At 42.1% G+C, this 25310-nt stretch overlaps 1 protein-coding gene across 2 annotated transcripts in view; it reads left to right on the forward strand.

The window, feature by feature from the left end:
* The window catches only part of CIMIP5 (ciliary microtubule inner protein 5), a 102721-nt gene extending 86340 nt beyond the window's left edge, over positions 1–16381 (forward strand). For both annotated transcript variants that reach the window (XM_069235937.1, XM_069235936.1), the window contains 2 exons: positions 2017–2056; positions 15946–16381. In XM_069235937.1, coding sequence (XP_069092038.1) covers positions 2017–2056; positions 15946–16137 — 232 coding nt within the window. In that variant the 3' untranslated portion in view covers positions 16138–16381. The remainder of the gene's footprint in view (positions 1–2016; positions 2057–15945) is intronic.
* Positions 16382–25310: the final 8929 nt, after the last annotated feature.

Genomic DNA, 25310 nt, shown 5'->3' on the forward strand with positions numbered 1-25310 from the left:
TACAACCCCATGGCTGCTGCCTCCATAGGACCAAATGTGAGGAACTTACCAGAGATAGCCGGTGCAGCTTCAGCACCTGTGAACGGGGCACGCTTGAAGGCTCCTGCAGTGCAGATCATGCTAGTGCACGTAAGACTGATTTACGGGCCGGACTGCCCTGGGGGAACTTGCCTGCCATATTTCACTTCGGTGCTGGAGCACTTTTAACTTAACCAAGAGTTAGAGTGGGGCTCCTGAGACTTCGACTAGTAGTGGGGCTTAACCTGAATGTCGCCTATAGTGAATGGCAAATAACCACTACTGCTAGAGAGAGATAGTGGAGTGGGACTCAGAAACCTGTCTTTTGATACATTAGAGCCCTGACCTCAGGGGACTGTGTATATTGTTTGGGAATGTCATGTTTTACTTTATGTTGGTATATAAACTTCCTTTTTTCATAAAAGCAAATATTTGACTGCACAATCACCATTACTGCTGCCGAGGATCGTTTTTTTAGTTGTGACCTGTGTTCATCCCGCCTATGTCCACTTGCACCCAAGAAGCCTTTGACTGCTTAACCCACACAACCACAAAGAGTCAAGTGCTCAAGGGTTACTTGGGCCAGTTGCTCAGGAGCAATAGTAGGTCTGGCCATGGTCATCAGGAGTACAAAGTCTCAACCCCCACAGTTGGGCCCAGTAGCTCCTGCTTGCCCCGTGACCCTCTCAGCGAAGTTCTGACAAAACTTTACTGCTAATATGGAGAAAAGCAACATGTTTGTATTTATTAATTATGTTTATAACAACATTCTTCTTATCATTATGAATACTTTCTCTTGTGCAATAGAGATGGCCCTGCTAGTTGTTGACATTGTCTGAGATATCACTGCAAGTTGTAAACGTGGTGCTAGGCTCATTGCAACTCTGTGCTCTTAATGGCGCACAGGGATACCTCTACTCCTTTTCTAAAACAAGAAGTTGAACTTTAACATTACAATGTAAATTTAGTTGATCACAAAACAACTACGATCTGGTGAAAGTGTTCAAGTCAGTCTCCGCTATGATCTAAAATTAAGTACAGCAATTAAACAAATTTCCAGGTTCAAGAGACCATAGATGAGTCAAGACTTTCACCACTGGTGCCTTTTCTTTAAAATAGAGGTTGTAATATTAATATGTTTAAACTCTTACTGTTAATGCAATCTGTGATCATGTATTGATTTAAATATGAAATTGTTATGGTTTCTTCAATCTTTTTCTTAATTTGTGTTGCTGTATGGACTACATATTGTTAGTGACATTTCAAAGTACTGTTCATTGCCACGGGTTTTTAGAATTATTTGTGTTATTAATATTAGTGACAGAGAAAAATCATATTTAAATCCACTAGACATGTAGTACATGGTGACAAGAACATTACATGGCCTCAGCACGTGTTCAAGTCTGAACAACTAGATATTTAATAGAACTTCATTTTAATATTGCTTTGTATTAGTCCTATTGGCAAGTCTTTAACATCAGACATAGGTTTCTTCAAATACTTGTCCATGTTGAGCAAATTTGAGTTGTGAGACATTGTAAGGATACAAGCCCATGGGTTCTCTAGAACCTCATCGTTAGTCCTCCAGCCACTTAGTGCTGCAGCTTATTGACGAATAAGGATTGTTTCTTATATGTGTGTCTCTCTTGATTACTCACAGTGCAAATTCCTAGTCCCTCTGTGGCTGAGGAGAGGGTTACAGATACTATGAAGATTCATGAATCCTTCCTCCTATGGCTTGTCAACCTTTGTTTGTAGCACTAGAAAGACACATTATACCTGTCGTGTAATTAAAATCACAATTATTCTTAAAATGGTAGTCATATAATGAAATACTCCTTTTTTCATAAAAGCAAGCATTTGATGGGGCAATCAAATTTCTGCACAAAAGATTGCAAAACGAATGCTTGTCAAGTTATAGCATACGCATGTTGATTGTAAAACAATTTTAAAAATGAGCTAAAAGGATTAATTGTTAATTGAATTCTTTTTTCTTAGGGAGGAACACTGGGGTTTTCTGAAGGCTTATGACTCAATGGTAAGACCAACTGCAGCATTACTAACAAAACTGAAGGCAAAGCTTCAGCCTAACTGCAGTTGAACTAATGCAAAGCACTGTGATGATGTCTTAGCACAACTGAACTACTTACTTTTGCATGATCAAATTCATGTTTGGTTGAGATTAGACAAGGGAGTTTGTTTTGTAATGAGTCATTATGTTTATGTTCCTAGATTGCAAATATCAAAATAAGGGAGGTGGGGATTCATTATCATTTAAGGTCTTATCAGGGTACCCATCAAGTCTTATCACCTACACCAAAAGTGGAGAGCTGTGTTGCCTATACAACCTCCCTACATTTATCTCTTCAAGGCAGAGCTGCAAGTGGAAAATGTTTACCCTGGGATCCAATAAATTGGTTGCAGCGGGAAATGGATGTAGTGATGAGGGGCAGACTCATGAGGAGTGGGTTAATGAGCTATGGAGCTAGTGACCGTCAGTGTATCTGTTATTTGTTTTGACAAACTGCTCTCCAGGAACCAGGTGGCAATGAAAGCATTTTAATAGGGATGTTCTGGTTTACTTACTTGGTCGCATACTGATTGCATTTTAAGATAGTTACAGGGGTTAAGCACTGCTTTATATGTGCTGAAAAAGTTAGGAATCTCTAAAGAATAACAAGAAATCATTTAGAAGCAATGTGGCCTCTGTAATTAAGAACTTATGCATAAACAAGTGGACCAGAATCATAATAGCCTCTTTGACCTGGTTTTCATCATCCTCCGCCTCTGTTTCTTCAGCTCTTACAAATTATCCTCCTTATCATCATCCTGCTTGTCCTCCTTGTACAGAACCTTTTCCATCATTACCCTTCTGGTCCTCTAACTCATGATCATTCTCCAACTCCTAACCCTGTTCTCCATCTCTACCTCCTACTCTTGGTCTGCTGCTGCCTCCTCCTCACCCCCCCCTCTTAGTTTTTATCCTGATACCTCTCCTCATCCTGTTTTTTTATCAGGGTCATAGACATTTTTTCCTGGTCCTGTTTTCAGCATACTCCAAGTCTTTCTCTGAGCCCTAGTCTTAGTCCCCTAGTTCTCATCCTCCTCCTATTTCCAGTACTTGTCCTGTTCCCCCTCCTGATTCTGGTCCTAATTCTGGTTCTTCTGTCCCAGATCCTGCTCTTTTGTGGTCCTAGTGCTTCTAGTCATGGTCCTTCTCCAGGTCCTGATCTGTTTCTGGTTCCTAATGCTTCTGGCCTTGCTACTGAACCCTCTGATTCCTAGGCCTAGTATTCATGGCCATGGTCATCCTGGTCCCCTGGTGTTTCTAGTCCTGACCCTCCTGTTCAGACCCATGTGATCCTGGTCCTCCTGGCCATCTTGGTACCCCTAGTCTAGGTAATCTTCCCCACTCTTCTGGTCTTTCTCCTGGTCCTCCTCCTCCTTCAGTTCCTTCTTATACTCCTCCTTCTTCTGATCCTCGTTCTATGCCACACCCTCCTGTTCTTCCTCTATCTTCTGATCCCAAACCAACCTTGATTCTGCTCCCCCTATTCTTTCACCTCTCATCTGCTTTTCTCTCAAGGTCCTTTGTTTCTTTTTCCTCCTACTTCAACTCCTCTTGGTCCTTCTACTGAGCCTCCTGGCACTCCTCCTTCTACACGTTCTCCTGCTACTCCCCTCCTCCTTCCCACTGTCTGATAGCCCTTCACGCTGCTTGACCCTGGTCATCACTGTCCTTCTGATCCTGAACTATGCCTGGTCCTGTCCCAGTGGTTCTTCCTATAATCATCTTCCTCCTGGTCATCCCGCTCATAGTCTAGGTCCTCCCTATCATTCCATTCTGCTTCCTTGTCCCCCTACTCCCCTTTCAGGCCTCCTCCTGGTCCTTATTCATATCCTTAGCCATCTGTCTTCTTTATCCTAGTCTTCACCCTCTTCTGGTCTTGGCCCTAAACATACCCTCTAGTCTGGTTCCCTGCTCCCCCTGTTCCTGATCCTCTAGATCTGGATGCCCCTGCATTTCTTGACCTTTCGTCTTCTCGTCTTAGTCTCCACCAGGTCCTGTTCCTTCTGGCCCTTGTGGTTTTCATCTTTCTGGATCCAGTCCCCCAGATCACCTTCTACACAATCATTAGTCAGGATTCTAACCCTCCAGAGGCAGTGAAACCATAATGGTCAACATTGAAGAGAAAAGTCTTATAGCACTTGTGTCTGACCTTAGAAATGGGTATGAAACATAGGGATGGCCCTATATTGGACCCGCCTCTTCATCAGTGATTACTGCTATAAATTATGAATTGAGTTTGTAACATCACTTGCTCAGAAAGAGTCATGGTTCCCAACCTGTGGTCCGGGGACCCCTGGGGGTCCATGAAGCCTCTTCAGGGGTTCCGTGACCGCTTAGAAAATTAAACAATATTAACAGATTAGGTCCCCAGCTTTCAGTAATGACTCAGTGGTGGGTCCCCGGATTCCAATAATGATTAAGTGGGGGTCCCCGGGTTCCAGTAATGATAAAGTGGGGGTCCACAGATGTCAAAAGGTTGGGAACCGCTGATCTAGAGTTCCTCAAGGCTCAGCACTCTCTTCACTAATATTCAAATTATTCTTGCCCCCTACCCCTCAGGCCAGGCCCTTTCAAATGTAAGTCAACTCTACCTAGATACACAACCAACTGTATAAAGAAAAGCCGGCATGCTTTCCCAAAGTGCTTTAAACACACATACAACTAAATAAAAATAAAAAAATCCCATATTTGAATAAAGCAAAATTTGAAATCAGTTTGCTTGGCAGAATAGGCCAGAACTCCTTCTCTTTCAAATGACTTCAGAATCTGGGAAGCCCACCCTTTACATTGAGGAACGTTAAAATCGTAAGAGTTGTACTTTAAAGCAATGTGCCACATACCTGTCCATCTTTTTTCTGACTACCATGCCATCTTGTTCTGATCTGTTCCTGTTGGAGCACAGTCAGGACTGAGGTGCATATGGCTGGGTCCAATCTGAGGTGGTATGGTGTGAAAAATAACAATGGACTGGGATGTGGCCCAGGTAATTACCAGTGGCTGAGATTAATTCAAGCATTCCTCCCATCACTTTTTTGTATACTTCAGTGCGACAGGTGTCCCATTTGCATGTCCATGCTCACCGTACGACTAGACCCAAGCAGCACCTCACTGATGAGCCCTAACTAGGACGCTGAATACGCCAGAAGCACAAATACAGAGTATTATAAAACATAATATGGGAATACAAAATGGATCACAGTAAAAAATTTGACTTTTCATTAAGTGCAGTATAAACTGACAAAAATCATTATAAATGTAAAACAAGTGCGTAATTCCACCATTTTGTCTATTCCATGTACATAACTAAAGCATAGTTTAGCCATCTGTTCATTTTAATAGCAAATTGTCTTTTATGTTGTTTTCCAGGATCACCTGCACAAGAACGTACATGATTAAAGCCATGTTCAACAATCATTAATGGAAAGGGAGAGGTAGAGCCTTATTAGCTACGAAATACATAATTTACACGCTTAACTGTATGACAATATAAAAAGGCCACCAACAGAACGAGAATCACTAGTATTATTGCAAAGACCTCCATTCTTACACTCCAAAAATGCCCTTTAATCAGGACCACATTCCTCCTGCATCTAAGTGTCATGAATTTTGTTCATTTCACTGACACTATCCTTAATGGCGCTTATTTGTAAGTATGGCACTCCAAACCAATTATGAAACAGACACCACCTTTGCCACTATGTCACATCCAAAGCCATTCAGTTTTGCAAAATTACAATTTGTTCATCCCCTTCTGCATCCATAGAAAACCGAAATCATGGAATACTCCAAAAGTATACTTTGCGCCTGTGAACACAGCAGCTAACATGCATTGCATGAGTTAGGGCAACATGTTCTATGTCCTATGCTGAATACTCGAGTCAAATGTCCGCTTTCAACAATTTGGTGTAAAGTATGTAAAGGTACATATAGGTAACTAGCAACAAGTGTTTCATGATCATTTCTAAGGCATCAGCCATCCAAAGCATAAATGGGATCACTGTTGAATATTGGTGAACCGGGGCCTAGTTAGGTGCTCTTAACTTGGTGGCAGTCATGGGATTGGCTTATTCAGAAGTAGGCATTACCAAGGCTGGATCCAAGACGGGACAACAAACTATGGTAATGTGAGTTGAGGACAGTAATAGGATCTCACAAGTGGACAGGCTACTTAAGGTGGTAAAATGCTGTGCCTTAGTGATAAACAAAAAGGGCATGAACACAATGAGGAATGGCAACAGTCTGGGTGGAACCAAGCATACTATTTTCTGAGGTTCTAAGAGGTGGAGATTTGCTGTGACAGGGTGTAGGCAAGGAGGCAGCCAAGTGGCTACTGGATGAACAGTAGATGCATGATAGGCAAATAACTTGTTCTGATCTCCATGGCCTTGCAGCAATAGTCCAAGGGCAAATTAGTTGCGTTCATGACAGAGTTTGTAGAGCAGTAATTCTGTCTTTTTCCAGTGATTAACTCTGAATATTTTTAGTTAAATTGTAAATACATTGGGGAATTTCTTAGTTTTATTTTTTTAATGGAGGTTTCTGTTAAGAGTTGTTTTGCCAAATTGAATTGGATGGGTGTTTCAAGAAATTTGTGTTTAATGTAATTTTTCTGCAGTTTCTGCCACTTTTGCTCCTGCTTAGTGCCACTCTGTAAGTTGTCATTTTGAATGGGCACTCTAGTGGCTTTCTAGAGGTTGACTCCCCTCTCTATTCTTGCCCATAAAATGGCGGCAGGAGCACAGATGCACAGTGGATGCACGCATATCGGGAACCCCACTTGCGCAGCAATGACAAGCCTATCTGCACCCAACTGTGTCCTGAACGCATCCAGAGCCAGCCACTATGCCCAAATAATGCCTTCTCTGGATAGGACATGCAAAGTTTACAGTAAGGAGGCTCTATTGTCGTTGCAAACTCAAAACTGTATGGGCCCTCATCTCTTTTGGGGGAAACCGCCAATACCTGGGTTTGTCAATCCTGCCAGTTAACGCGAGCCCCAAATTTTCAGTCAACCCATCAAGATATTTGCAAGATTCAGGGCAAGGTACACATTACCTCCATGAGGTAAGAAGCATCTATAAATTGTCACCTAAGAGCATGCCTAGTTAATGCCAGGTCCCTAGTTATACCCAAACTGGACATTTGGGCGTTGGCAGCTGAAAATTATTAGGATGTGCTTTTTGTTACAGAGATCTTGATGAATGATACCAATGGCCCAGACCTTGCGCTTGCACTAATAGATGGTTACTCCATAGTCTCTTGAAATCGAGAAACCAAAGTTGGGGGTGGTGTGGTGGTGATCCACTGTTAGCATTTTAACTTCACAACTAAAAAGCTGGAAGACCTTGGAAATGCCTGTCTTTCTTTCTGAAAATCACCAATAACCTTTCCATTTCTGGTGCCTTATTATATCAGCCGAAGACTGCCTTGCAAATTTTGGTGAATTATTGGCAAAAGTGATTGCCTCTTTATAATTTACTATATCGGAATTTCACTTTGTGAAGGGACTTTAATGTCCGTATGGATACGCCTAACAATGAATGGTCCCTACAGTTGAGGGAAGAGATGGAAGACTTACATCTTCCCATAAAAGTTAGTGGCCATATTCTTATTAAAGAGCATACCCTGAATTAAATTTTTATTAACTTGGTCAACTTGGCTTGTTCTTTACCATACCCTGAGATCTGGTCAGATTATTATTTAGTCCCTTTTTTATTGGAACACACCAGCTTCTGTCAAACCTGCCGTCAAAGTAGTTAGAGGAGCTAGATCCTGGCATAAGATCACGTAGGCCAATGTAATCACTATCAATGATTTGAATACAGGCCTTGACTTAGATGCTGATGTTGAGAATTTTAACAGGTCCCTCTGTAAGGCACTGGATGACGCTGCACCTACAAACAAGCATTTGCAATGCAATGGGTCTCGCGTTTGCTCGTGTTAGAGCCATTAACGTTGTAAATTCCTAACTGGACTTTTCTTGACACTTAAATTGAAAATGAAAAGTAAAACAGTTGACATAAGCAAGCTGATTTAATGCTTCGTGGTCGCCATGAGCGCGAAGGAGAGACACAAAAGGAAAAATAAGTTTGCTCACAGTCAAACGTATTGGCACATGTGCAATTATCCATGTAAGAGGGTCAGTGTCCAAGACGGTAACAACAAAACTGCCCCAAGGAGGGACAAACATAAAGCATTTACCAAAGATAACAAAGGGTTTTTAAATGGCAAGCCCACGAATAAATGATAGTGATGGGGGTGCGGTGGGCATGGTTCATAGCCCACAGATATATTACAACAGGCCAGAGCGCTTGTGTGCTTGACCTAAAGAAACGGCACCTCAGATTCATGCATTATAAAGCAACATTTTGAAAATGCCTTTCTATTGTCCTGTACTCGTTTACAGTTCATCAGTCTGCAACAGAATGAACTGGCATAACCACAAGTTGATTTGCAAGATGCAAAATGCACTATCTTCATGATTACAAAATACGGAAAGACCATTTGATTGAGATAAACATTGCAAATGGTTAGATCGTAAGAATAGAAACCACTGAAAAGGGTACCATCAATCAGCATCAACAACACACAGACAGAAACACTACAAATCTTATTTAGCACATGAAGTACTTCAGCACACTTTCCAAATACGAAAAAAACAGTTGCAGTAAATCTGTCCACATGTCCACATGTCCTTTATAGTTTGTCTCATGAACCAAGGACCTGAGACCAGCTGAGGACAGAATATTATGAAACAGTTGTTGTAGTTTGTTGTATTGAATTCGATCGCAGAGTTATGAAGGTCCTCTACGTTAAAACTTGTAACAAGCACCATAGGGCAACGAAACCACAAATAAAATGCACATATCTCTCCGCTTGACCTTTGCTCTACACACTGAAGGTAAACTCCAACTAATTGTCAGCCATTATATGAAACATCATGAAGCTGATGGCAGATTGCAATAGAAGCTATACACAGCATGAGCGTGAAGGAGCACACAGGAGGAAACAGAAATACGCTCGCAGTCAAACGTATTGGCAAATATGCAATTATCTATTTAACAGGGTTGATGTAGTGCAAAGCGCTCGACTACTGCCCAGCGAGATCGCACTGCATAGGAAATAAAAATAAAAAGTAGCCCATAAGCCATGCGGAAAACATGGAGCCTCATATGTTTTCAGTAGTTTACCGGTGCTCTCGAGAAGGGCTAAACACAGGAAAATTAAATCAATTGAATTTTAAAAGACAAGCCCATGAACCAATAAAACTGATGGACGTGACATGGGCGTGGTTAAAAGCCCACAGAGAGATTACAACAGGGGCCAGGATGATTGCACGCTCGACCCTAAAAAGGGTACCTTGAAACATAAATCATCTTAAGCAGCCTTGTTCAGGCTGGCAGTGCTTGAAGAAAGAAGGTGCTGCAAATATTTAGAAAGAAACTTGAGGAAAGGTTATGATCTTAGTAACAGGGTCACTTATAAAGCCGCCCTTAAGGATTTCTGAAAGCTAACACTGAAAATCTAGGCAGCCGCTATCACAGAACAAATAGACAATTCAGAAAAAGAAGGCAATGCAACTAAAGCTATCTTTCAGATAGTTAAGTCATTCCTCTATCCAGCCAGCACTAAACAAAATGTTGAGGTCTCCCAGGCCCTATGTAATGACCTCTCAGACTATTTTCAGGAGAAGATGACTAACATCTATTCTAATTTGGCCATTGACAAAGGTGCTCACAATCTTTCTCTCTTTGTGGAAGTCTCAATACTGCCAGATAGACTAGAACTATCAGATTTTAATAAGACTTCCTTGGCTCAGTCTGAAAAAGCCCTCCTGACAGATAAGACGGGATTGCCACTTGATCCCTGCCCACTAAAGATTCTAAAATTGATGGCATCAAAGATTAACAAACAGATACATATACTGTTTCATCAATCCCTAACAACAGATACTTTTCCTTAAGCGTGGAAGAAGCCATTGGTCCTTCCTCTGTTAACAAAAGCAAACTCTGATCTCTTCTGTATGAGCAACTACAGACCAATTCCTCTCTTTCCAGTTCTGGGGGAAATGTTAGAGCAGCTAGTCGATGCTCATATCTCCCAATTTATAGAAAGTAATGCCTCCCTAAACTACAACTAGTCAGGTTTCCACAGAGGGTTCAGTACCAGGGCAGCCCTCTTAGAGGTGACAGAAGTTGTCAAATCTAAGATGGACACAGGCAAAAAAGCAGTAGTCATTCTGGTGGACCAAGCAGTACATCTTCCACTGTTCACTTCAAGCCCAAATGGAGGTTGTGGGGTACCTCAAGGCTCGGCACTGAGCCCCATATTATTCAACATCTACTTGCTATCTTTGAGGAAGATAGTAGAGAGCTGGGGTTTCAATCTTCTTTCATATGCTAGTGACACACAGTTGATGTTACCTTTTCTGAAACTAGGAAGCTCAGTGGAGGACAATGCTCACAGCTGTTCGACTGCTGTAGTGAAGTGGATGAAACAGTTATCTGAAGCTGATAGCAGATAAATCTTAAATGTTGTTTTTTTGGCACCTCTGGCTCTCCTCATGCCAGGTTATTGTGGCCCAATGATATGGGACCTCCACCAGTTCCTAAGTTAGAGGTAAGGCATTTGTGCATAAAATTTGGCAGGCACCTGCCATTCATACCATAGCTAAGAGCCGGAACAGCTGCACATTTTGCCCTTCTAAAATCATCTTCTGATTTTTACCTGGCTACACACATAAAATTGTGGTTCTTGGTTCATGATATGATTGCTGAGAGGCTGGATTATTCAAACCGTCTTTACCTTGAACTGCCAGCAGGGCTTCCGAACAAGCTACAACTGATTCAAAATGCTGCTGCGTGATTAATTCTGAACTGTACGAGAAAACAGCCAATGAGGATTAGACTCAAGACTATACACTGGCTCATGATTAAACAGAGGGTTTTGTTCAATGCTCGGATAATCATAATCACTCCTATGGCTCTGCATCAAGTTGAACCTCTACTTACAAATGAGATTTAAGAAACATCCTAGTCCTCAAACTAGAGGGTGGTGTGCATCCCTGTCATATATAGAAGGAAAGGTCAGGAGGTTGATCTTTCCTCTATTTGGCAGCTAAAAGCTGGGACTTACTCCCTAAAGCTTTGAGAGATCTAGATGCTGAGAAGCCCTTTAAGGCAGCACTAAAACACATATGTTAGGGGAATGTTAGAGGTTCTTTCTGCTATGCTCCACAGGCCTACTTAGCACTGGGACGCTTCCTGGGAGGCAACTGCACACTTTATAAATTACATTAATTCATTTATTCACACTGCATAACTGTTTTGCGATAGTTGGGAAGTCCCAGTACAGGTGCAAATGTTAACATCTGATTCACCTGCATGAAGGTTTGCTGCACCTTTCTAAACATATGACCGGAGTGGGTGAATCATGGCAGTTAGGATTCCTGGGGTCTTTGTCTGGAGTGCCAAGCAGCTCTCTTCCCTCTTTCATCTGAGAGTGAGCAGCTCCCGGCCCAGGGCACCAATTTCAGTGTACAAAGATCAATGGCTGCCTGCCTTATTGAAGTGTAAAACATGTTTATTAAAAAAAATATAAAAAAATAAGTCCCCAGCGAGACCATGCTTCACCCCCCTGGGGCCATGAGCATGAGATGCTAACCCCTCCCACAATTCAACACTTTTTATCCCTTATTTTTATACAGTTTGGTCTATAATACCAAATAAAAATCAATATTTGTAAACTTTATTTCCAATTCAAAACAAGACAAAATAAACTTACTCCAAAAACATTCTACAAATATTTATTTACAAAATCAGTGACAACTTGCCTCTTATGTGATTAATTACACAACTCACAAGTAGCTCCCATCTCATTTCAGACACATTCTTACATCTTAGAATTTTTAGTTAGGAGCATATAGCATTATTGGACTAGTAGCTTAAATTGGTATTGGTTATATGAGCTCACAAATACCTTCATACAGTGCTTTTGGCTGAAATGTCAGGACTGAAGGTGCCACACACAAAAAACGTTTTAAGGAACACAGGTTGACAGGCTGTAAAGGATGGTGATGAGCATAAAGGAGAATAATGGTAAATTGTATCATGTACATGATCTGGACCTATCCAGGAGTTGTCCTGATGTATCACACAGAGCACCCAGAGTTCTGTGATACTCACAAAAAGTAGCCTTGCAATCTTCTAACATCCAGGATTGCATTACTGTAACACTCTAGTCTAACCAGGAGTCTTGCCCCAGCTTGGAGTCTGTGAATTTCATAATGAAGCTGTTCGGAAAGTCAGTGTACATCCCATTTACCTACTCAAAGTGTAAAACCAATTCTGGTATTTTGTGCTCATTGTGGGAAATGACAGTGGTGGGTAGACCTGTTTCAGCTGCCCTAAATGAAAAATAACTTAAAACTACAGTGATCAGAGTCTCCATGTTTAAGCTTTAAAAGCACCTTCAGAAGTGTCCGGTCAAGTATTAGCAAAGATCCTGATTAACCGATCCTCAGCCTTTGGCTTGTTTATCCTCTGATTGTGCAGGTTCATCTCGTTGTAAATATGATGTAAGCATTCTGTGAACATTGATCTAGCAGATTGGTTGGAGGGCCTGTACAAGTAATTGGGTGACTGTGTCATAATTATAAAACAATTTGCACAGAGACTGAATAATCTTGGTCAGTGGAACAAGGTAAATATGATTGATTGAAGGCCAGGGCCACGTATTAAGGATTGATATTCACAGGAAAAGTGAACTGTACTCTTGACTATAAGAATCGTTCAGCCCACTTAAAGGCTAACTGTTAGACACCATTGTCTTGGAGGTGAAGGAGGATAATGCTGTGCGTAACTCTGAGAGACCGAGTGCAACAATCAGCCTCTTATTACACTGTAGGAAGTGTCCATTTTGGCATGGTTACCCCCCTACGTTTTGTCTGATATCGATGCTGACTTGACTGAGAGTGTGCTGGGATTCTGCTAACCAGGCCCCAGCACTAGTGTTCTTTCCCAAAACTGTTCCATTGTTTCCACTATTGGCACACCCCTGGCACACAGCGAAGTCCCTTGTAAAAGGTACCAGTACTACCAAGGGCTCTGTGACCAGGGAGGGTCCCTAAGGGCTGCAGAATGTATTGTGTCACCCTAAAGGACCCCTCACCAAACACAAGCACACTTCTATTGCAGTTTGTGTGTGTTGGTGTGGAGAAAAAGGTTGTCAACATGGCATCCCTCTCAGGGTGCAATGCCTAGCAGCCACTGCCTGTGGCATAGGTAAGTCACCCCTCTAGCAGGCCTTCCAGCTCTAAGGCAGGGTGCACTACACCACAGGTGAGGGCATAGCTGCATGAGCAATATGCCCCTACAGTGTCTATGTCCATTCTTAGACATAGTAAGTGCAGTGTGGCCATATTGAGTACATGGGCTGGGAGTTTGTCATTACGAATTCCACAGCTCCATGACTGCTCCGAGTAAGACTGGGAAGTTTGGTATCAAACTTCTCAGAACAATGAACCCATACTGATTCCAGTGTTGGATTTGTTGGATTGTAAAATCCACACAGAGGGCAACTTAGAGATGCCCCTTGTATTTTACACAGCCCTTTAGTGCATGACTGACCAGTTTGTGCCTGCCTGTCACTAACAGACAAGTTTCTGACCCCATGGGGTGAGAGCCTTTGTGTTCTCTGGGGTCAAAAACAAAGTCCGTTCTCAGTGGAGGTGCTTCACGCCTCCCCCTGCAGGAATTGTAACACTACTTGGTGAGCCTCAAAGGTTCAGGCCTCCTGTTACAATGCCCCAGGGTATTCCAGCTTGTGGAAATGCCCACTCCCCGGACCAAGCACCACTTTTGTAAGCAGGTCCAGCTGGAAAATTGGGTACAACAGGGAGGAGCGGTCCTAAAGTGCCCAGAGCTGAGGTCACCCTCCTCCCTGCAGAATTCTCCATCTTGTTGTGGAGGGTAGAGACCAGTAGGGTTAGGAATGCCCCCCCCTCCCCAAAGGGAATGTGCACCTGAAGGGTGTAGCCACCCTCAGGAACTGTAGCCACTGGCTGCTGCCCGATGACCCCTGTAATGGCCCTAAATCTAGTATTTAGAGGCTCCCCTGAACTTCACTCACCAGATTCCTGGCAAACTCAGAACAAAGATGAAGGATTGCTAAGCCGACCCCACTCCAGATGACAACTGACTTGGCCCCAGCCGTACCAGTCTGTCTGCAGCTTCAAAGACCCTTGCTCCAGGAAGGCGACGTATCCTGCAGGACCAGCAACCTCTACAAACCCCCAGAGGACTGCCTGTTCAGCAGAGGATCAAGAATTCCAGAGGACAGTGGCCCTGTCCAGAAGAAATCACCAAAAGGACTCTAGAATTGCCCCGGATCCGCAAGCCCTGCCCACTCTGCACCCGATCCCCACGGCAGAGTCCAGGTGGCCCACCGGTCCAGAGAAGGTTACCAGGCAATTCTGACCTTGAGTCCATTCTGGGTTGACTCCTTCTGGCCCACACGACGACGCCTGCAGCCTGACTCCAGAGGCTCCTCCTGACCGCAACCTGATCCGATGAAAATTCCCGACACCTAAAGGTACCCCTGCATCCGCTGCCCCCTGGCCTTGGGGAATCTGACCAACCGTCCAGCAACATCCAGCGGGTGCCTCTCCTTCCTGTCCAGCCTTTGGTTTCCCAGAACCGACCCCTGGACCCAGCCTGCAGCATCTTTGTGACCCCTGGGGTACCCTCATTGAAAAGTATTGGGGCCCGATGCTGTGTTTGCACCCCGCACCTGGCCTCCCCTGTGCTGCTGCGGGTGTGTGTTTGGTGCTGACCTGTGCCCCCGTGCTGATCTAAACCCCAAGGCCTATGTCCTGAAACCATCCGTACTTATCTGCAATATCTTTTCTACTAAGTCCTCCCAGTCCTCATAGGATTCCATTGCAAAACCAATGCCAAATTTGACCTCTGCAACCAGCTGGCCCCATGTTGCTGGTGGTGCACTTTTGGGATCAACTTAAACTTTGAGCTGTGGACATCATACTCCCTGAAGACTTGAATCGTAAGTCGTGTACTTACACCCTATCTGTGCTAACATTTCTCCTCCCCCCCAGGACTCTGTTGACTCCTATGAAAAATTGCACTGTCAACCTTTGAAATTGAAAGTGTTACTTACTTGTAAACTGCTTTATCTGCAAAGACTGTGCCTGGTAAATACTGATATTAGAGGAAGTGATATTTAACAGGGAGAGAATCACCTTCCCATTCTCTGCAGCTCAAAATGGGAGATAGTGCTGCAATACCTTGCATGGTTCCACCGTTCTGTTCTGCAAGGCTTAGAATATTGTTTTTACCATTTGATCTAATGAAAGTTATTAGGAACACAAAGTGTTAATACCACACCATTTGTAATCCCATTTCGGGTGCAAATTTATTTTAGGATTACCAGCTCGCACTTTACGTAGGCCTCATTCTGCAATGCAAGTATTTTGAATATTGCATCATTATGACTTGGTAACTCTACCTATAATTTTGCTTTGATAAGATATCCCGTAATCAGTCAGAGCTGCAAGATGAAGGAGATGAATTCTCTGCGATATGTTCCACTGTTGTTACTTCATTATTTGATTGATTCACTGTTAACCTTGACGTGGTGGAATTTGCATTGTTGACATGAATGAAGGAAAGGCTTGTCATGAGCCTAAAATAAAATTGACACAATTTTCATATAGAGGAAAACGCCACTGCAGAATATTTTCTATAGGTTGCACTAAACATGCTAAATGTTTTTTTTGAAATTAACTTAATATTTAATAGCAAAACGAATAACCTTGATATTGTTTAATTTGTGTCTCGCAGGGCAATGAGAAGGAACAAGAGCAGTTACCAGAGTACATACCAGTGTTTTCTGACAAAGTTCCCAACACGACAAATCAAGTTATTGGCAGCAGAATGGACACCGACTTTGGTAAAGCGCTCATGAATATGGAGTACATTCTCCTGAGTGGAAACCAGAAGAAGAAACTGGGAACCGAACTCGTGCCCTGCTAGGATTTAAACTGCTGATGAGAGAGACAGAGTTAGACTTCCAATGTTTCTAGATCATGCAAGACTTTTTAAAGTGTTGTCATTGATTCACGTGTCAAATTAACCTGCCTGTTGACCTTGTACAAGAGGACGATTCACTTCTGTGGGACATTTGGTCCCCACACAGACTAAGGTGTGCTGCAGGTGCAGACTGTATGGGTTTAGGTGTTGAGTTATAAAAGGTAGTAGTAAATGCTTTTCAAACCGATATACTGCATCACAATATTCATTTTGACTCACTTGATTTGTGTCATTATACTACGTCTGTCCACTGGCGCTGCGTTGTAATTAGGACAGGGCAGCAGGAGCATTTTAGCATCTTCTTGTGCTATGAATCGAGCACAACGTTTACCGAAAAGTGATGGTCCTTGTTCTGTTCGTGTTTGAAAGAGCGTATTCTATGGGCATTTGTCTATTATGCACTAAGCTAGCATTTCCAGCTCTTTCATCCATTGCATAAGTAATGTATTAACTGCAGTGGAACACCAGAGGATGAAGAAGTATAATGCAATTCTTGAAGATCACATAGGGTAGAAGAAATAGCACATATCATCCAGAGGTATCTCCTCGGCCTGCAGCAAATGAGAGTACAGTGTAGAGTCTCAAGAAATAAGAAAGTATGTTTTCATGTAAAAACTGCTGACTGTTTACATGTACATGTAAGTAAGGGGCACATTTACTAGCAAGCAACGCAACGCAATGCAGCAAGACACTTGCTCCGCTGCGTTGGGTAACAGGGAGAGGACAGAAATGCAACATATCTAATAAGATGTGGTGCATTGCTGCTCTTTCCCGGTGCTGGGGTACTGAGTGCAGCCTACAGCCATTGCAGGCATTCTTGGGTGTTACAGCCAGCATTGGTTTTGTGCAGGAAGGGAAAATCCTCTGAGGCTTTTTAATCTTTCTATGTGTTTTGTAGAATGAAGCACATGTAGAAAGAGGAAAAACAAGAGGAAATATATATATATATTTCTCTTTGTTACACCTCACCTGAGAAGGCATAGCATTTTAATGCATTCACAGGTTTACTAGTGTTAGTAAATCTGGGAATGTGCCAAAACCCTTGGTTGGGTGCGTGGGAGCTACTATATGCAACCCATGGAACGCCTTCCCAGCGCAGAGTAACTCAAGGCAGCGCAAGGCGCTGCCTTGCATTACTCCAGATTTACTATGCCACACACAGCCACGCCAGATGGTTCCACATGGCACTGCAAATCTGATTTACAGGCTTGCGTCGCCTTGTGTGACACAAACCCTTAGTAAATCTGGGCCTAGCTGTCCGGTTAGAAACAAATGAAATAAATGAATGGAGAAAATTGCAAACAGTGATAATTGCAGCCAAAATGTGAGAGTAATGCAAAGACACATGATCATCTGAGATGTTCTGAGAAGGTCAGAAAGTGGATAGACTGAATGCTGTCATTTTATATCAAATTTTGTTTCGGTGTAATTGAAACAAATGTATTGTTTGATCAATAATGCTGTATGTCTAGAACTGCCAATAATGGTATACAGTGGTGCTGTATTTCTATTCCCTAATGCAGTGGTTCCCAAACTTTTTCGACCCGCGGCTCCCTACATCTATATTTGCCATTGCCCGCGGCTCCCCATTATGTTACTTTTTTTTTTCTTCGGGTGGGCGATGTAAGCCCATCCTCAGGAGTACTTTAATTATATCAACGAGCATAACATGGATGTTTTGTATGTTTCCTCCTCCATGCTAGACCACATCTCCTCCAATTCAACCTCTCATTCTTAAACGTCTAAACAATGTAGCCACATCTCCCCCCTGTGTCACAATTGCTGTCCTCCATGCACGTGTTTTCTTCTCTGTTTACAACGTCATTACATTGCCTTGACCACACACACATATCACACCTCACCTTTGGTGCACACATTCTGCCTTCAATCTGGACACTTTCTCCTCTAAAACTACTTAACAGTACTTGATCATTCACCAGTGCTTAATTTGTGCTTGTTGTTTCCGGTGCTAAGCAAGGAAGAGAAAAACGAAATAGTGTCACAATGGGAGAAAACAGCTGCAAGAGTGAGCTGAAGGGGCAGGGAGTGGCTTTAAAATCATTGAAGAGGCCTGAGATGGCTTCAGTATTACACTGCCTCAGTATTCAATTTTCACACATTTAATTGCAGCAGCCACATGGTTAAAAGGAGGACTTTGGGCACCAGCACGTTTTTATTTACAAATTAAGCACTGCCGTTCACACTCCCACTCTGCAGTTTCTTGAGAATTTAGGAGGCACCGCTGCCTTAAATTATTTCAAAGGCTTCAGCTTTTGATAACTGTGCTTTCCAAGTTCCACTTGGTCTGTACCTCCCATAGCCGTTTTTCTGGCATCCCAACGAAAATTGCCTTCCCCTGGCAGTAAGACTCAGTAAGTAATCTGATTTGGGCATGCAAGTGAGGGAGGACTGTGGTCCTATAATTTATTTTTAACAATTTACTAGCATTTAGTAAACACAAATGGGGAAAAAAGGAAAGGTGTGCTTAGTAATAAGAAAAGGGTGGAAGGTTAATCTTTCACAAAGCAGAAATGCTGCAATTTTCCCCTGGACTTGTCATCAACAAGGAACTAATAATTCTAATAATGTCTTCTAACCTAAATAAACAAACTCAACCTCCGTGTGTGTGCTGAATCAAGCTGTTAGCAGTTTTCTTCTGTCCCGAAACTACACAGGGGCCTCGTGCTCGCCCCTGGGAAATATCCATCTGTTTTAAAAACAGAACATTAGTTATTAATAATACTATAATTACTATATCGGTTCTGCTTAGGAGAATTTCCTGCACATTCCTGTGATCTCCGGTCCTGCGGTGCCCTCTCTCTCACCCTAGATTAGAAATCCTAATAATAATAACTATAATTACCTGATTATTGTAAATTCAACAAGGAACACGTCCGATGTGCACTTCAAGAGGATCCCACGGGAGCAATAACATTCCAGTGCTCTCTTCTGAATTTCGGCTTTTATTTAAGAACTAATCACGTTTGGTGAAACCATGCTGCAGAGGGCAAGACCTTGACAGGTGGGGCTTATGTAACTCTCCCACATAAAATGCTAAAGAGTTACTCGGCCGCAAAATACTTTAAACTTGTCGTAAACAGGTCATTTATAAACTGCGCACATAAATCTTTTTAAAATGTTCAATTCATGTTTCCAAAATGTGCGTGGCGCCCCTGGCAACTTTTAACGGCGCACCAGGGTGCCGCGGCGCACAGTTTGGGAACCACTGCCCTAATGGCTTAAAGTATACAATACGGCGTATTACAAAATCCAACAGGACTAGTTGGATTTGTGCTCCTAATCCAGCAGACCCTACCTTTCAACTGACAGTTTGTTTATTATAAGTGGCAAGAAGGTACCGGAACACAGGTGATCGTGTTATACAGTGTCACTGCTATCGTCCAGTACTACGAGTGTCAACAGCTATTGCCACGCTTTATTTCTAACTAGATTTGGTTCCAGTTTGTGTTTAAACAGCGCCACCTACTGGCACCATACAATACCACAGGTGTGAACAGTGATTGCCACGCTTTGTTTCTAACTGGTTTCAGTGTGTTTACTACATAATAGTTCTCTTCAGTGCTGCACGTGTCAACATCGATTGGCATGCTTCTGTTGCTTAATCCAACAAACCTCTAGGTGTCAACAGCGATTGGCATGCTCAACATTTTTATTTTTGTTTTGGTTTTCTTTTTCTTCCTCTTATTCTCTTGTTTTGCATCCTCTAGTATTTATTAGGTCGTGCATAGCAGCACTCATGCGCTGCTTTTCCGACGTGTTGGTATGTATTTGGGCTTTTAACAACGCCCACCTCATGCCCATCACTATCACTCGTTCGTGGGCTTGTCCTTCAAAAATCCTTTGATGACATTGGTAAATGGTTTGTTTGTCCCTCCTTGGGGAGGTTTTGTTACCACCTTGGATATCGCCCATGTTACATGGCTAATGGCTAATTGCACTTTTGCCGATAGGTTTGACTGTGAGCGAACTTCTTCTTCCTTTTGTGTCTCTCCTTATTGTTGATGCACATGGCGGCCTTGGCGCTTTGAATCAGCTTGCTTATGTGAAACTGTTTTACTTTTGATTTTTAAGTTATGTGGCAAGAAAAGTCCTGTTAGGAGTTTACAACGCTTATAGCTCTAACTCAAGCAAATGCGAGACCCATTGCATTGCAAATGCTTGTTTTTTTATGGTTCAGCAGCAACATTTCAGTATGTGTTAAAATATTTTTGAGGATAAGTTGTACTGTATTTATCAACTTCTTGACAGTGCAAAGTGTTACCCACACCATTCCTTCAGGAACCTGGAGAACCTCCATTAAGATGGCATTTAGTAAATATTTAGAAGTTTAAAGCTGACAGAAAGAGACATTCTTTACCTTATTACTTAGTAGTTGAGTGTCCAAATGTATTCAGTTAATTGCCTGAATACTCATACCATGATGAAGAAGAAGAAATGGATAAGTTTTAAGGTTCGGTGAAACAACTTAACACTCATTTTGAAGGAAAAGTACATTTGGTTGTACATAGGCACAAATTCTTTATTCGTGTACAAAAGCAGATGAGTCCATTGATTGTATGTCACTGCTTTGAAATGTTTTGTGTTCTATTGCAAATTTGAAAACGTTACTCTTCAGCTAATTAATGACCAAATTGTGTAGGTGCTACAGTAAGAAAATTCAACAGAGACTACTTACGTGCAAAAACCCTTCATTAGTTGAAACAACTGATATTGCGAAAAGCATTGAGTGTTCACAAAAAGATACAAAACAGACTTAGTAGTGTCTCTAGTTGCAGTGGCACATATTAATGCACAAAGCAAAAGTAAAAATCACATTCCATAATTGAAAGTATCTACAAATGAAGACAACAGTAAAAGTAAAAGCTTATATAGAACACCCACAAATGTGTTATAGGTGTATATCCAGTACTCACATTTCAAGTTTCAAGAATTGTCCAGCGGTCATGCAGGAGTGCTGGAAATGTAAAAGAAATTGGTCACTTTGGGAAAGTTTCTAGGAGTGGTAGACGTATGTCGGTCAGAATTTTCATGACACATGTTCCAATCTTGAGGAGGAGTTGGACCGAAAAGTAGAGGAGTTAGTGCTATTTATAGAATGCTTAAAAATTAATAGTGTTGCCAACGAAAATAACTATGGTTATCTGTTGGTTACAGTAAAATTGAGAGTATTGAGACCCCTTTACTCATTGACTCAGGAGTAAGAATTACCATAATTTCTTTTGACAGGTACAAGGAGAATTGGACTGCTAAAATGCTTTCACCACCTGATGTGATGACTATTGCCTTCGAAGGGAGCAGAATTGACCTTATGGGTTATTTTTGGGCAGATTATCATTTGAGAACAAAACTATTAAAAGGAAAGTTATGTTACCTATAAAGGCATGAATGTGTTAGGACGGTGGCATCAAGCGGACTTTCACACGATCATTAGACCTGGTCAGAAATGTCCTGTTTCTCTATTGGATCTGCGTCCAGTCAATTATGGAAATAATTTGCAGAAGTGTTAAGGCTGATCTGATCAAACATTTCACACATACCATTAAAGTTAAGGACCGAGAACTACCTGTGAAACAGACTTCTCAATGTTCCACATAGTGTACTGCATGAATTAAGAAGAATCTTAAAAGAAATGCAAGATGATGGAATTATTGAACTTGTAGATGCCAGGTTATGGCTGTCAACTATTGTTTTGGCCAAGAAAAAGTCAGGAGATCTACTCTTAAGTGTGGACCTTAGATCCCTCAACAAGTCTATAGGGGCTGAGCATTATACTTTGCAGAGAATTGAAGATCTCATAACACAAGTTGGTCATTCCAAATGGTTTACTAAACTAGATCTTCATGCAGCATACCATCAGGTGTTGCTGTATGAAAAATCACATTATCTCACTGCTTTTGTGACACCTAATGGTACTTTTCAGTTTTTGCCATATGGCATTTGGACTGGCTTCAGCAGCTTCTGTGTTTCAGAAGATTATTCCTAGACTGTTTAAGGGCATGAAAAATATTGTTGTGTTTCAGGACAACATTTTGATATATGCCATGACACAAGAAGCACATGATAAAGCTATAGAGAATGTGCTTTGAATGTTAAAGACCAATGGTGTCACACTTAGAGAGGATAAATGCATCTTTGGTGTGAATGAAATTTATTGTCTGGGGCATGTGCAGTGTGGTGAAGGTGTCAAACCTAGTATGGTAGATGGGATTCTGAAAGCACCTCACCCTAATGACAAGGATCAGTTACTCTTATTTTTAGGCTTATTTGAGTTTTACTCAAAGTTCATCTGAACATTTTCAGAATTTACCGAATGTTTTAGACTATTGTTGAAGAGAGATACAGAATTTGTATGGACCTCCACCCGTCAGAACAACTTTGAGCTTATTAGGAATATGTGGTTGAAGCACCTGCTCTGAAAGCTCATGCTGAAGGTCATGATACATTTATTAATGTAGATACTAGTTCTTATGGCATGGGAGATGTGCTATCACAGATTGAGAGTGCAAAAGAGTTTACATTTGGGTTTACCTCAAGAAGGATAAAAGATGTTGAAACAAGGTATTCTGTTATAGAAAAAGAAATGCTAGTTTGTGTATGGGGCATAGAAAAATGTAAACCATACTTGTGGGGAAGGAAGTTTTGCCTAAGAACTGACCATCAACCACTGGTACATATCATTTCAAGCAATATGATAAAACAACTGCAAGACTAGCTAGATTAGCAACTAAGATGCTGGAATTTAATTTCACAGTAGTTCACATTGCAGGAGGAAAGAACATCAAAGCAGACTTTTGTCAAGAATGCCCGTTCCTGAAGATGTTTGTGAAGAACTGGTACAAGATAAGGTTGAAGAATACATTATTGCTACTGTGGAAGATTGTATTATTTGTCAAGATATGAATGAATGGCGTGAGGCACTCAAAAGTGATGATATGTTGATTCAGGTCATAAAAACGGTGATTTTAGGTTGGCCGAAAGAAAGATTTTTGGATTTTTCATTGCAGTCATTTTGCAAAGTGGCAGATGAGTTATCCATTGAGAGTGATTTATTAATGAGAGGAGACAAATTGATTCCTCCAGATTCTTTCAAATGAAGAATATTGGAATGTGCCCTTACTGGTCATTTGGAAGTAACTGCCACCAAACGCAGAGTAAGACATAATTATTGGATCGAGAAGTGGAAATGGTTGTGAAAGAATGTGTGCAGTGTTGTTACAGTGATAAAAGCCTGGTTACTTCAATATCTCCTATTCCAGTCAAATCTCCGGGTAAAGTCTGGCAAAGAGTTGCTGTGTTTTTTTTTGGGTCCATTTCATGTTCTGCCCAACAACATGAAGGGGCATATTTAAGAGCCCATAGCGCCATTCCAACACCACATTAGTGTAATTTCTTTATGCTAATGTGGCGTTAGAAGGGCAAAAACACTGCGCCATATCTACAAATTGGTACAATGCACGCATTGCACTAATTTGTAGTCCTTTGTGCTACATTATGCCTGGGCCAAGCATAATGTTTTCAAAGGGGGCATTCCCCCATTGCGGGTGTCGAAAAAATGGCGCAAGGAAATCTAACAGATTTCCTTGAATCATTTTCTTCTGCACTTTTAATGCCTGCTCAGAGCAGGTGTTAAAAGGGGGCATAACATTGAATACAGTGGGCCCCTATGTTCTAAGCAGAAGTAGTGCCAATAAATTGGCTCTAGTCGCTATTGCCTCCTATCCGGCACCATGGTGCACAGTAATATAAATACAGCTCATGCATGGTGGCGGTAAGGGGGGGGTCTAAAGGGCACAAGAAAAGTGGCACTGCACTGGGTGCAACAACAATTTTCTTAAATATGCCCCGAAATATTTTATTTTGTTGGTTGATCATCTTTCCAGGTGAGTAGACGTGAAAGGAGTACCTGAACAGATTGGGTATAAAACATTTATACATCTTCTGCTTTTAGGTAACCTTCCTACCATACCTACCCTCCTGGGCTTATTCATGACAACCAGTAGATTAGCGTGCCACAGTCCCTATTAGGTAACTACTGCAGTCAGTATTGTAGGACCTAAATAGGCCCTAGACATGAGGAAACCTTATAAAGCATGTATTTATGGTTTTGAATGACGCAGCATTTATAGGAATCAAATATATTTAAAATAAATGGCACACTGTAATAATTACCATCAATCTCATGAACATAAACAGTTTTGGTGACTGTGCTAGTGGTAACCTTCTAGGAATATTCACTGGGTGTGTCAGAATTTGAGGCACATGTGACCAACTTGAAAGTTTTCTGAGGCAGAGTCTTACTGTCTTGTGAACTTCACACAACCCGTTTGACAATTCCTGCAGATGAAGGTGTGCAGCGGTACAAAGCAAAGCTTCCATGGCAAAAAGTGAACATAGCAAGCACAGTGAGAATCAATGCCTTGCCTTGCCTTGTGGGATCCCAGAACTGAGAGGGGGATGGGTGCATTAAATAATATGACGTGGAAGAGTTGAACTCCAGATTGCACACCTCATGTGATCTTGGCCACAGCATGAGATGGGTTTCACGAGGCTTTGCAGACACAACGGCAGCAGCACTAGTCAAGTCTTTGTTTCAGGTACACCACCAGGACAAAACTAACCACCCCTGGAACCAGGCTTTTCTCAAAGTAAGGCCATCAGCAGACAAGAGAGTCCCAGGGAAAGACTAGCTTTACAATCTAATCGCATTTAGGTTCTGCACCTGCGCTCCCTCCTCCTTTCGAGAAGACCAGGGTGAGGTTGGTGGATCATGTGCCTCCAGGGTGGTCTGCCTCTAGTGTCACTCGGTTCTGTAAGAATTTCATACTCTTCTGTAAGACACCGTGACTCCAGTGGCTACTTCAGAACTGGCAACCAGTCCTTCTCTGTCCATGCCTCCCTTGGGTTTAGCATTTTCTGTGTCACATATTCTGGCAGTTCCCGAATCCTCTTTGAAGACAGGTTTATTTTTCTAGAGCTCAGTGGATCAGGCCTAAAGTGCCACTAGCATGGAGCTAACTCCAGTGTAGTAGACAGATGCCTGGCCAGTGGTGGCAGAGGGGGTAAGTGGAAGTGCCTATGCTTGGGAGTAGTACCAA

The sequence above is a fragment of the Pleurodeles waltl genome, chromosome 5 (assembly GCF_031143425.1).
Source record: "Pleurodeles waltl isolate 20211129_DDA chromosome 5, aPleWal1.hap1.20221129, whole genome shotgun sequence".
NCBI lineage: Eukaryota > Metazoa > Chordata > Amphibia > Caudata > Salamandridae > Pleurodeles > Pleurodeles waltl.